The sequence below is a fragment of the Ceratotherium simum genome, chromosome 12, assembly GCF_057802395.1.
Source record: "Ceratotherium simum simum isolate JZ-2026a chromosome 12, ASM5780239v1, whole genome shotgun sequence".
Taxonomy (NCBI): domain Eukaryota; kingdom Metazoa; phylum Chordata; class Mammalia; order Perissodactyla; family Rhinocerotidae; genus Ceratotherium; species Ceratotherium simum.
In genome coordinates, this window is record NC_141911.1 from 44,477,242 (window position 1) to 44,491,779 (window position 14,538).

Below are 14,538 nucleotides of genomic sequence, written 5' to 3' on the forward strand. Positions count from 1 at the left end.
TCCAACATTATTACTTTTGATAAACATGATTTTTTAATGGATATTCTATAGAGATACCATTTTATTCAATCTCTTTTAGTAGGACAGATACAACACTGTTTGGAACAATAACCTTCCGTCGGATCTTACTAACCAGCTTCTCTTCCCTTCAATATGCTTTTTTTTCAATGAACCACTTGGATTACATCAATTCAATACAATAAAATCTTCTTACTATCTACTGTATACAGTCTAAGCATTCTAAACCCGGCAACCAAGATCCTTCATTTATCTTTTTACCTGGCTCAGGCAATAAGCTCAACATTACTTACACACACTGGTGTTTTCTTAACGGACATTTTTCCCTTCTATGTATCTTTTCTTTTAGAAATACAATCCATCCTTCAAGATACACCTCAAACATCACATCTTCTATTTATAACGACAGCTAATAATAGCTAACATTTGTTTAATGCTTACTGTGTATCAGGCACTATTCTAAGCTCCATCTATTTATTAACTAATTTTATCCACACATGTACATGCTAATTACTGTATTTGACCTTAATCCTAGTTATGTATGTACATCTATTGTTGATTTTAATGTCCTAGAAGAGATAACTGTATCATACTTCCCTACAACATTTTGTACATAGCAGGCATTTCTGTGAGGAAGCTGCATTGGCATTTGCCAAAAAATCCTACAGTGGTGAGGCTATCAGAGTCGGCCGACTATATCTAAGAAATACAGTGATCAATTATATCAGGGCCACTACACCCTAAGTGCCTACCTTTCCTAAAGTAAATCTCAAAGGCAAAAAGATGAGTTTCTATCTTGTTCTTCACCAAGTTCTTCAACGGTGTTAAAAATTTAATAGCTTCTTCCAATGGAGTTTCAACCTAACAAAAATAAAAGATATTATACAAATGGAAGCAAGATTTTTCAGGGATGTGATTTTACTCTTTCTATTAAAAACACCTTTTTTTTTTGTAAAAATCACTTACCAGTCTCCCAGAAATATACTGTCATATTTCAACCTCCCATAATCTAAAGGAAGGGGATTTTGAACTCTAGAACTCTTCACTGGTTTTTAACCACAGAGATTACATTATCTCTGGATAGATCTATCCAACAAGTAAGGAAGAAGATAAAATGGAACCAGGGAAAAACAGTAAGAGAAACAGTTAAGATAGCCAAGAGGGAAAAAAAAAGACAGAGCAGGGATGTGAAACAGGATGAAGAGGGGTAAGAAGGAAACTATAGAGAACATTATAGAATGAGTGAATGTTCTTTTTAAATTCAAACAAAGTATATTCAAGCTATTAAAAAATAGTACAGTATGGGCCGGCCCCGTGGCTTAGCGGTTAAGTGCACGCGCTCCGCTGCTGGCGGCTCAGGGTTCAGATCCCGGGCGCGCACCGACACACCGCTTCTCCGGCCATGCTGAGGCCGCGTCCCACATACAGCAACTAGAAGGATGTGCAACTATGACATACAACTATCTACTGGGGCTTTGGGGGGAAAAATAAATAAATAAAATTAAAAAAAAAAAAATAGTACAGTATCCATTCTGTGTTGCTTCTTCCACTACAAATTCTATAGAAATCCATATTCATTCAAATGTCATACTAATGGTGAGATGGCATTTGAAAAGATTTATATTTATAGAACTCTGTCTCTACTACCCTTTATTAATTATATAAAAATCATACTAATTACATATTTGTAATCATTATTGGGCAGGTGTAAGGTCTGCTACATAACTGTGCTATTGTTATATTCCTAGACTGAGTATTGAGACAAGATTATTTTCTGTACACTGGGGTAGTGGTGGAAAACAATAGCATGTTTATCAGAAGGGCACTGAACATCTGGGTTTTATTCACCTTCTCCCATCAGAGAGGCAATAACAATTTACCCTCAATCGAATTTGGATTTGCCGTATCTGTCCAGCATGCCTCTGCCAGTATGGTAATTATGGTTTCACCAATACAGATTCTGGCCAAGAAAATTATTTCAGAGCATTAAAAAAAAAAGGAAAGCAATGAAGTGATGTCTATGGGATTTATCTTGTACTAGCGTGTAAAGCAGCTAGCATCAGTCTGAAAGATACAGGCTCTAAACCAGAAATCAGTGTATGGCACTGACTTTCTAATAGCTGTAGATACCAAGAGATAGAGGAGAAAATAGGGGCCCTCATAAGTATGCTTTTCTCACACATTTATAAATATTTTGCTTCTTATTCCCATGGCTCTATGTTCTACTGAGTTGGAACTTATGGTATATAGGGGAGAAAGGCTTACCAGGGAAGGCAGAAAACTGGAAACTGCAATTGCCACCCAGCTATATCAAGCTTTTCATGCCTCTAGGGGTACAGACTGAAATAAGGGTCACTCTACTGACCAGGATAATTTACTACCAGGGAGATACGGCTGCTATTACAAAATGGTAACAATAAGGAATATAGGGAAGTTGAATCAATACAAGCATTATACTTACTGAAATCAAGTATTTGAACTTGGAAAGAGAAAAGAGAGAAATTAATTCTGTCTGCAATTCTAATGAGAACATATGCCCCCAAAGGAGATCTGGATCTGCTGTCCCTGTTTCTGTGTGTTCTGTCACGTAAGATTTTGTCAGGCTAAATCTAAGTGTTTAAATATACACACATAACCACAATAAAGCTAACTACATTTTTCATTTATATATACATAATGCAGTACAGGGTTATATATACTAAAGCATATAAACAGGAACGAGGTTCTAAAATCAGTGCTTAAGACCAAAGAAAGAAAAAAAGAAAAATAATATCATCAAAACTACCCTTGAAAATCCCTGAAGTCGTAAAGACAGACACATAGACAGACAGATGTAAATATATAATATCACTAGTTTGCACTGTGTGTATGAAAACCATATATTTAAGTACCAAAATCACAATCATTGTAGAAAGATATTCACACTATGAGAGGCACACAAGAACTGATATGGACCAAACAAATGGTAGTCATACCTCCCTCATCTCAAACTTAGTTAGGGTCCTATGTTCATCGAGTGGAGTATTGGATGGAATTGCCAGCATTATGCATACTCCTTTCTCTCAAAAATAAATAAATAAATAAATAAATAAATTGCATCCAGTCATGAAGATTTGAATTTACCTAAGTTAAACAGATGTAGAATGGGACAGCTGATGAGCAATTTAAGACATTTGCAAGGGCAGTTTTGATCATATGCCATATTTTAATTTATAAACTGACCTGAAATCTAATCCACATGTTAAGATATGTTGTATAGGAGTATATCAACCTATACTCCCAGCATAGCAACAAAAAGATTAAAACATTATACAAACAGAGTACTAAGGACTCATTACCCTTGATAAGGAATATGGGGGTGCAAAACAGGGAAAAAAAAATCAGGTTGCGATAAATGCTAACTGAAGGCAAGGAGGAACATAATAGGATGGGTGGTACATGAGAGAACTCATAATAAATACCAACTACTGCCTCATGCAAGGTAAGTTGGAGAAACAAGCAACACAGCTTCCACCAAGACTTCAGATTTATATTCAGTTAACTGACTATTAAACTAACTCAACCTCTTCCTAGTTTCCTTTTCTCTTTCTTAACTGGAATTTCTGCTAACTTAAATAATGCTTTTATTTTATTTTATACATACTATCTGGCACTGGTGACACTAAATTTACCATTTACCTCATGGAAGAATGCTGACATATAGGATCACAAAATAGGCAACTATAGATTGTAGATCCAGACTTGGCAGGCAGCTTTTAAAATAGCCTACTATGCCTCTCCTGGTTATGACGGCTTGGTATAACTTGGCACTGCCACTACATTGGAAATATGGGTAGGTGTGGATGCTATTAGATGGGGGCATCTTGGAGGCAGTTATCCTAGGAAAAGAGGGGTGTTAAGTGCCTAACAGGTAAGAATAGTATATGAAGAGCAATGCATGAAACTGGGTGCCTTCCACGAGGCTCCTTCCAAATACAGCAGTCAGAAGCACTTTCTATAGGCATTATTTTGTTCTGAGACTCTACAACCTCTAGCTACAAATGATTAGACTACAACTTAACATCTGGCCCAAAAGCAGCCATTATAGGCTGGTCACAATAGAGTCTATGCGGAGGCCTGGTACAAGAATTCTGTTCTGTGGGGGGTACTCTTTACTAGACCGTGACTAAACAATCCAAACAGATCCTCTCTTTAAGAACTATAATGCATGACATGAAGAGTTACAAGAAAAAAGTTACTAAGGAAAGTCATGGGATAGAGAAAAAGCAAGCAGAAAGAATGATGGTGGCAGGCAGTCAGTGATGGTGGTAAAAACGGTAGTAATAAAAAAAGCTGAGGCATAAAGATGGAAGGCCCCTAAAAGTTGATATTATCCCTGAATAACTTTGCAATTCTCCAGGAGGCCTAAAAGGTCATTTTCTGTGCTTCCTCACTTCCCTGTATCTTCTTCCAATAAACTCCCAACAACAATAAAAAGCTAGTATCTTTGTTCCTATAAAGTACACAATTATTTGTGGAAAAATGTCAATACATCCTTGTGAAATCCAAGTTAGATTTCTCTATAGTTCTTAAATAGCAATATTGCTATGAGACATTACCATCCATCTGCTCTGGTATAATTCTAAAGATATTTGCCAACTCTATTTGTTAGGTATTATAATTTTCCTTAGTTATAAAGCAATGATTTTGAATATTTAGTTACTAGTGAGGCTAGAACTGAACTCTAGGGCAATGTGCTTACTATTTTGGTTTAACATAATAAGTTATGAATTATTTTCACATGGAGTAGGAGGATGTCAAGGGCCAGAAGAAAAGTGCAAAGGTATGTTTTTAATCAAAATGGTTCATATAACGATGAATACCTTGGTTTTCAGCTTAATGGTTAAAAATGGTAGGTAAGATTTTGGCTTGGGGGAAAATATCTAGGGACTTTTAAGATATTAGGTTCAAATAGCAAAGTCCAATAAAGAAATATGGTAAACTGACAACATGGGTAAGTGGGAGATACACAACTAGAACTCAATTTTTAACAAGCTCAATTTAGCCTAGATATAAAAACTTGTATGTTACCACTTTTAATAGACACTACATGCTTTACACATATATTTACTCTAGTCCTAACATCTCTGCCTATTAAGGATTTTCCCTACTCCCATTTTATAGATGAGAAAACCATCAGAGAGGTTAGACAAAGTGTCCAAGACACACAGTGAACTGTAAGAGCTGATATGTGGACCCAGATCAGAATGACTCAAACGCCAAAACCTTCCACTATACCATACTAGATTATTCTGGACCAGGATCATTATTTCAAGTTTTAAACGTGAAATATGATCAGAAACAAACAAACAAGGAAGACTAAAACTTAAAATGATTTTTCGTTCTAAAATATATAATCAAATTGGTTGAATAAGACAGTATAAAATGATAATAGCTGGTCATGAAATTTCACCCAATTGTGCTAAACACTATTAGTAAGTACCTTGGCTAGTTTCTCAGGGATAAGTTCTTCTTTTGGACCTCCAATTTCCTCATCATCATCATCCTTCTTCTTTTTCTGATTTCTCTGCTGCTTTTCTTTTTCTGCATTTTTTTTCTCTTCTTCTATCTGGGCTTTCTTTTGAGCTCTCCTTTGTTTATTACGTAGCTTCTTTAGCTCTTTGTCAGACATGTTTGCTGTAGGCAATAAATGTTAATTAATGAAATTATAAGCATAATGTTAATCAGATTAGTAATGATCAATTACTACTATTTAATATTCCCATACAAACTCCCATTAAAAATATTACATTATGCATGTTCATGTGCCTATGTGTGCCTAGCCTTTAAATGGTTCCACATTTGATAGAGAACACTGTACCCTCTTCAAAAAACTTTTTTGAAACCAGATGGTGACCTGGTGCTGCAACTACAGCAAAGCATAAAAGCATATGACTTCCTCCAGCAATATTAAACTACTTGCAATTCTAGGAATATAAGAAGCTGTTTCATATCTCTATGGCTTTGGACTATGCTTTCTCTTAGTTATACCTTCTCTAACTTTGTCAAACAGTTATTCATTCTCTACTCTGTGCTGCCACTATGCCTTATATATTTTGCTTGTCAGAATACTTTGTTTAAGGCTGGCCCGGTGGCGTAGTGGTTAAGTTCACACGCTCTGCTTTGGTGGCCCAAGTTTGTGGGTTTGGATCCCGGGCACAGACCTACACATCACTCATCAAGCCATGCTGTGGCAGCGTCCCACACACAAAACAGAGGAAGACTGGCACAGATGTTAGCTCAGAGCCAATCTTCCTCACCAAAAGAAAAAAAAAAAAAGAATACTTTGTTTATACATCTGTTTCCCCCTTAGACTGTGAGCTCCTTGGTGGAAGAGACATTGTCTTAGTCAACATCTTTGTATTCTCAGGGCCTAGCAGCATACCAAAACACACAAAAAACACTCAAATATTTGTTGATGGACTAATGCATAACTAAATGGTAAATTAAAAATCTGACACAAAATTAACAATATCCCTTGTGGTACAAACTATGGAATGTCTCAAAACAAAGACTGGGAATCACTGACAAATATGCTATAATAAAACGAAAAATCTATCTTATTTAGACTTCAAGCAATAAATCTGAAAGCTACATGTTCGATCAGTATTTATTTAGATAACATCTGTTAATACTGAGAATGAAAAAAGTCATTCTAAAATACACCACCACTGTGGTGATTTTAAAATATACCCACAAATTCTTCCCTCCAAAAGGTAAAGCCCATTTCCCCTTCCCTTAAATATGAGCTATACTTACTGACTCACTTCTAACAAATAGAATGTGTTAGAAATCAAAGTGTATGACATCCACAATTAGGACATAAAAGCACTATGCTTTCCTCCTTGCTTTCTCTTGGATCACTCAGAGGAAGCCAGCTGCCATGTTGTGAAGAAAACCAAACTACCTTATGAAAAGACCCATGTGGCCAAGAACAGGCCTCCAGCCATGAAAGTAAGCCATCTTGGAAGCAGATTCTCCAACCCAAGTCAATCCTTCAGATGCCTTGGCTGACATCTTGACTCCTGAAAGACCCTAAGTCTTTCAAAATCATACAGTTAAGTGACTTCTGAATTCTTGCCCTATAGTAACTCTGAGATAATGTTTTGTTATCTAAAACTGCTAAGTGTAAGCAATTTGTTATGTTGTAAGCAACATAGATTCCGGCACCTAGAAGTGGGGCGCTGCTGCAATAAAAACCTAAAATGTGGGAGTGACTTTGGAACCAGGGAGTGGCAAAAGGTGGAAAGACTTGGAGAAGAGCATAAATGGAAGCTTAAAGAGCTTTAGACTATTAACAGAAGTCTGGATTTTGAAGAGTCTGCAAGTGAGGACTTAAAGTGAAGTGAGGAACATGTTATAATCATGTAGAGGCAGAAAGTTTAGCAACACTCATAAAATGTATCAAACTGGGTTATCTAGCTAGGGGGATTTCTAAGCCAAAAAAAAAAAAAGAAGAAAGTGTTAAAGGTGGCAACTTGCTGCTTGTAGTAAAAATGCAAGAGAGAAACTAAAGGAAGAAGCAGGGACTTGACGGTTTTGAAAATTCTCAGCCTCTCCAGAAATGGCTACTGAGCAGAGATCAAATCCAGGGCATTGTCAGAAAACATGTCACGAGGGAAAGCAGAGAGTTTGGCTTTAAAATCTTTTGTTAAGACTCAGAACTCAGCAAGATGGTACCTCAGTTACTAGTGAAACAAAAGGCTCTCTTAAGGGTGTGACTCACAGCTCCTCTCAGTTAAACAACAGCCCTTGTAAGAAACTTAAGGGTGTTGTCCTCTCAGCAAAAGCTCAAGGCAGACAAAGATATTTGTGCATGTGGATTCCAGTAAGATTCACAAAAGATCTAGGGCCAGCCCTGGCGGCCTAGTGGTTAAGCTCGGCACACTCCACTTTGGCGGCCCAGGTTTGGTTCCCAGGCGTGGACCTACACCACTCATCTGTGAGTGGCCATGCTGTGACAGCGGATCACATACAAAATAGAGGAAGACTGGCAACAGATGTTAGTTCAGGGAATCTTCCTCAGCAAAAAAAAAAAAGTCTGCTTCTACTCATTTTCCCTTACAGTCTATTCTCCACTCTTGCATCCTACATTCTATTCACCATCTGCAAAAAAAAAAAAAAAGATTCACAAAAGATCCATAAAGTTTTTAAGGGAATTATATGAGCAGAAACACAGCAAATTTTGACTAAAAGGAAAAGAGACAGTATAAAATGAAAAGAGGCCTTTAGATCCCCTAAATTTTGGGAGCAGATTAAAAAACTACTCAGTTGCAAACAAATGCTAACTTGCAAGAAAAAGAAAGGATGAGTCAGAAGGTAGAACCAAGAACCCAGAGGGCAGAGTCAAGAGCCATGGAGAATTATTCCTAGGTCTTGAGTCCTAATCAAAGAACTGCAAACCTGTACCCATGTGGACTTGAGAATTAACATGAACCAGCAACTCCTTTGTGCCTCCCGTTCTCCCCTTACCACCCCTGTTGAACGAGAATGTCTACAGTGGGTGTTCTATTCCTCTCCCATCATTTTATATTGGATTTGTAGTTGGCAGCCAGCGCTGGTGATCTAGTGGTTAAGATCTGGTGCTCTCACCGCCATGGCCTGGGTTCCCTGTCAGGAAACCATACCATCTGTCTGTTGGTTGTCCTTACTGTTGCAGCTGCGTGTTGCTATGATGCTGAAAGCTGTACCAGCAGGGTCATCCATGGTGGAGAGGTTTCAGTGGAGCTTAGACATTAAGATAGATTAGGAAGAAGGCCATGGCCACTCACTTCTGAAAAAAATTGGCCATGTAACCCTACGAATAGCAGCAAAGCACTGTCTGATATAGCACCAGAAGGTGAGAGGATGGCACAAAAAAACTGGGCAGGGTTCTGCTCTGCTATACACAGGGTCGCTAGGAGTCTGATCGACTTGACAGCACTAACAACAACAGTGTAGCCAGTAGGTAACTTGTCTCTTTAGTTCACAGGATTTCATACCAAGAAGAACTATACTTGAGCTATAGTAAAGAATCATATTCAAGAAACCTCATCAGCACTTGCACCTCATTTACAAGATAACATTCTGGGCTCTGAGCTAATGCTGTAATGGGATGAAATTTTTGGAGGCCTTGGGAAGGGCAAGTGTATTTTGTGTAAGAATAACATAAATAATTTGTATCCAAAATGCAGAACATGCCAGTTAAAAATATGTCCACAAATTCTTTGATTCTACCCCCCACTCAAGTATAGGTTGCACTTGGTGATTCAGTTCTACAAATCAGAACGTGAAGGAAGTGAACAGGGTGTTATGCCAAGAGAACAGAACATTAAAGATGTTGTGGCTTCTTCCTTGATCTCTCTCATGGCTAGCCACCAAGTCTTGAGGAACTCAAGAAGCCCTCTGGAAAGACTAAGGAATTAAGGCCTCCTCCCAAAAGCCATGTGAGTAAGCCAAGTCGGAAATGGATCCAACATCCCTAGACAAGCCTTCAGATGACCGTAGCCCCAGTCAATACCCTGACTACAACTTTATAAGAGACGCTGAGCCAGAACCACCTAGATGCTTCTGAATTCCTGACCTATGGAAATGGTTGTTTTAAGCTGCTAAGTTGGGGAGTAATATATTAAGCAGCAATAGGTAACAACCATCAAAAACAAATACATATGTGTTTCTCTTTTTCCTGGTAAAGAATCCCTTACTACTAAAAGAAAATTTCAAACAACCAAAAATTATATCCTGGAAACACAAGTCTATGAATGAGCGGCCACATGAACTGATCTTTCAATGACGTGTAAAAGAATTGCTGCTGCTTGCATCCTTACTACATGTTAAATACATACATTATTTCATTTAATATTCTCAACAGCTTCACGTATTCGAGTGTAATATTCTATGTATAAGAAAACTGAGGTTTCAGAGGAAAAATAATGACTCAGTGACAGTAAAAGGCAGAGCAAAGATTTAAATCCATTTCACTCTGACTCCAAAATCTAGGCTTTCCTTTCACTATGCTACACCTGGGGTCAGCAAAGTTTTTCTATAATGGGCCAGATACTAAATATTTTCAGCGTGGCAAGCCATAGGTCTCAGCTGCAACGAAACTCAGCTGTTGCAGCACGAAAACAGCCAGAGATAATATGTAAACGAATGGGCTCAGCTGTGTCCCAATAAAACTTTATTTACCAAAACAAACTGCAGTATGGATTTGGCCCATTGGCTAGTTTGTTACCCTATTCTATAATACCTGCCACTGCCTTAAAAGGACTCACGTCAGTTCATAATAATAGAGTTGCCATACAAAAATAGAGAAAAAAAAATCAGATAGGAAATTAATACAGAAATTAAGATTTCAAATCCTGTTTCACTTAATTTAGCACTAATTATCTGGATAAGCACTGTCTCAACTTTACATGAATTAGCTATTACTTGTGTGAACATAAGAGTGGCTGAGAATTTTAGCTTAGGAGGAACCAGAGGAAAATCTACTATGTTAGAAGGTAATATTGCACTATCTTTAAAATAAAAAAGTCTGTGCATCTGTGTATATATGTGTATGCGTATTTATACGTGTATAGATAGGAAATAATATCTGAACCTAGACTACTCTTTTCAGCCAAACTAACATCCATACAAGGCAAAATAAAAGAAATCTGGCCATATAAAGACTCTTAAGTTTACTGAAAAGATAAAAACATAAAAAGCAAAAGATAACTCTCAACCAAATAAAGGGTAACTACTAGATATTAACTATAAATATCAAGCTTTATGGTGAACCATTAGAAGCACTGTGTTTAAAGATAAAAAGGCAGCAAGCATACTACTGTTCCTATTAATCAGCACTGTTTTAGCAACTCTAATCAATGTAATAAGGCATGGAAAAGAAAAAGAGGTATAAATACTGAAAGAAACAAAACTACTGTTGTTTACAGATTAATATAATGGCTTACATAAAAAATTTTTAAAAATCAACTGAAAAAACTACTAAACCTAATATCAGAGTTCAATAAGGATACTAACTTGACATACAAAAACTATATTCACTTAGAATATTGTAATGGAAAAAAAGGATACATAGGGATAGTGCTAATAGCAAATTTGCCAAAGTTATGTGACAACAATTACACTAAACAATAGGAGATACATGCATTCTAGTACACAAAGTCTCAATATTGTTTAAGATTTCCCCACCCCAAATAGTAATCTGTACATTAAATGTAATTCAAATTAAAAACTCAAAAAGAAACTTTCTAGAAGACAAGCTAATTCTACAGTTCATACATAAGCAAAATTTGCATGTAAAACCAAGAAAATTCTAAAGACATAGTATTAGATTAAGAAGAGAAAAACAGATCATAAGAACAGAAACCTATATTGATGTCAATATTATACAGTTTTAATATGTCTTTACAACAAGTTTTGACATATATTAGAACAAGACATCATGCCCACAACCCATCACATTACTTTTTCAGAGTCTGGTTCATGATAAAGGTGATATATTAAATCAGTAAGGAATATGACGACCTATTCAATAACTACTGTTGAGGACTCAGCAGTCTATTTAGGGGTAAAAAAGCCCACCTGCCACCTCACATAACATATAAAAATTAACTCCAGATGATTAAATAGCCAAGCGTAAAAATAATGAAACAAATATTATAACAAAACATAGAAGATATTTATAAATATATTTTAGGCCTGGCCCCGTGGCTTAGCGGTTAAGTGCATGCGCTCCGCTGCTGGCCGCCCGGGTTTGGATCCCGGGCGCGCAGCGACCCACCACTTGTCCGGCCATGCTGAGGCCACGTCCCACATACAGCAACTAGAAGGATGTGCAACTATGACATACAACTATCTACTGGGGCTTTGGGGGGGAAAAAAAAACAAAAGGAGGAGGATTGGCAATAGATGTTAGGAGCGGGTCTTCCTCAGCAAAAAGAGGACTGGCACGGATGTTAGCTCAGGGCTGATCTTCCTCACAGAAAAAATAAAAATAAAAAATATATATATTTTAAATTTTGAAGCAGAAAAGCCTTTCTAAGCAAGACCCAGGAGCCATAAAAGACTACAACTTTTATCTCATAAAAATTAAAACTTTTACATAATGAAAGATACCCACCATAAATAAAGGTAAGATCTAAGTGACAGGAAGAAAATATTTGCAATACCTGTTAAACAAGGATTAAAGTCCTGAACATGTACAGAACTCCTACAAATCAAAAAGTTTAAAAGTAAAATGGGCAAAAAATATGAATAGGCAATTCACAGAAGAAATCCAAAGGCCACATGAAAACATATGCAGATGCTCCACTCTTAAAAATCTAGGAATTATAAATTAGATATTTTCCCCAAAATAACAAAAATGTAAAGGACAGGTAATTTTCCACGTTGGCAATAAATTAAAAGACAATCTCAGGGTGGGCCTGGCGGCATAGTGGTTAAATTTGCATGCTCCGCTTCAGCAGCCCGGGGTTTGGCCGTTCGGATCCCGGGCAACGACCTACATACTGCTCATCAAGTCATGCTGTGGCAGCGTCCCATGTAAAGTAGAAGAAGACTGGCACAGGTGTTAGCTCCGGGCCAATCTTCCTCAAGCAAAAAGAGGAAGATGAGGAAGACTGGCAACAGATGTTAGCTCAGGGCCAATCTTCCTCACCAAAAAAAAAAAGACAGACAATCTCAAGACAGTGTTGGTGGCAATAAAAACTGATAAATCTTTTATGGAAGGTGATTTGACACTATTTGAAATTCTCATCCTCTTTAACCCAGCAATTTCCACTTCTAACAATCCATGCTAAATAAACATATGATGTACAAGGACATTTACCACAGCACTGCAATGGTGAAAAAAAAAAAAATCCACATGGATTCCTACAAAGCCATTAAAATGACTGATGATGATAAGCTATGTGCAGACACAGAGCAATACTATGAAATGAGAAAAAAAAGTGCAAGTTGCAAAACACTGGGTCATCCCATTTATGGGCTAAAAAGTAAAACAAAGCAAAACTGAACAACTACAAAGAACTACCCTGAACTGTGTGTCGAGTATATGTTCACATAAAACTCTGAAAATTGTAACTGTGCACAAATGAAACTGAACCTTTCATAGGGATAACCCTTTGAAAGGAGACAACTTCTGAGTAGGAGAGAAGTGAAAGGGGATTTTCAAATTTGCCAGATATATTTCTGAATTGTTTCAACTTTATATAATTAGACTTAATTGGGTATTATTTGTAAAATCTGAAGAAGAGGAAGGCAGGAGGAGTAAATAGAAAGGTAAACAAAAGCAGCCAGAGGATCACAACTCAGTCTCAACTGTAAATTGTCCTGTATATTCTTACCAGCATTTTCTTTCTAGTTGGAGAAGCAACAGGTATAGAGAGATTCAAGTGAAATCTGTACAAGGTTTCAATGTGTGATCTTAGAAAGTTCTAAACTGTTCTGAGGTGACTGGAAGTAAAATTTAATAACAAATTAACAAAATGATTCGAAAGTCTTTAGCAGGAGGAAGGATACAGAAAGTAACTAACCACAACCTCAGAAGAGGAATAAAAAAAGCTCTGACCCATTTTTTAATGCCCCAACTCCTGTAACATTTTTGCTATGAATAAGTCACAAAATATTTGGATATATGATTAATTTATATCCTATATGTTTAGATCACTTTCATTCTGAGATCCTTTCCCAAATAATTATTGAAGAAAGACTTCTCTCTACACATCCTGACATCCTGCTACAAAAATGGTACATTAAAAAACTGGTCATGGGCCGGCCCTGTGGCTTAGCGGTTAAGTGTGTGCTCTCTGATGCTGGCGGCCCGGGTTCGGATCCCGGGCGCACACGGACGCACCGCTTCTCCGGCCACGCTGAGGCCGTGTCCCACATACGGCAACTGGAAAGCTGTGCAACTATGACATACAACTATCTACTGGGGCTTTGGGGCGAAAATAAATAAATAAATCTTTAAAAAAAAAAATAAATAAAAATAAAAAAAAAAATAAAAAAAAATAAAAAACTGGTCAAATGATAAAGTCACTGGGCAATTTTACCAGCTTAATTCCAAGCTGACTTGTAATGTTCAAGCAATATTCATCTTTGAGTAGGTTAATTATAAATTATTATTAAAAAGGAATAACTACATATACTGACAGCCAACACTAATGTAGAGCGCCAACACTGACGCAGAGTTCAACATTAATTATATAGTTCGCAATTGTAGTATTGTATAGTTAGCAATTTACAGTATTGGGTAAACCAGATATTAAATGTAAAACTCATGAAATCCAACTTCTTAAAAGCTAATGATCAGTTACAAAGTAAATTCTTGCTTACCTTTTGAAAGTATAAAATAGACAATATTTTTCTTTTGTTGCTTAGAGAAATTAACAAAATGACCATCATCTTCTTTTTTTTTTTTTTTTAATTTTATTTATTTTTTTCCCCCAAAGCCCCAGTAGATAGTTGTATGTCATAGCTGCACATCATTCTAGTTGC

General features: G+C 36.8%; 1 protein-coding gene across 3 annotated transcripts in view; it reads right to left on the minus strand.

Moving 5' to 3' along the window:
• The window catches only part of NAA15 (N-alpha-acetyltransferase 15, NatA auxiliary subunit), a 78,617-nt gene that overhangs the window by 12,585 nt on the left and 51,494 nt on the right, over window positions 1-14,538 (minus strand). For all 3 annotated transcript variants that reach the window (XM_087437600.1, XM_014784510.2, XM_004426484.3), the window contains exons 15-16: window positions 5,501-5,694; window positions 771-879 (exon numbers count right to left, since the gene is read on the minus strand). In XM_087437600.1, the coding sequence (XP_087293726.1) occupies window positions 771-879; window positions 5,501-5,694 (303 nt within the window). The remainder of the gene's footprint in view (window positions 1-770; window positions 880-5,500; window positions 5,695-14,538) is intronic.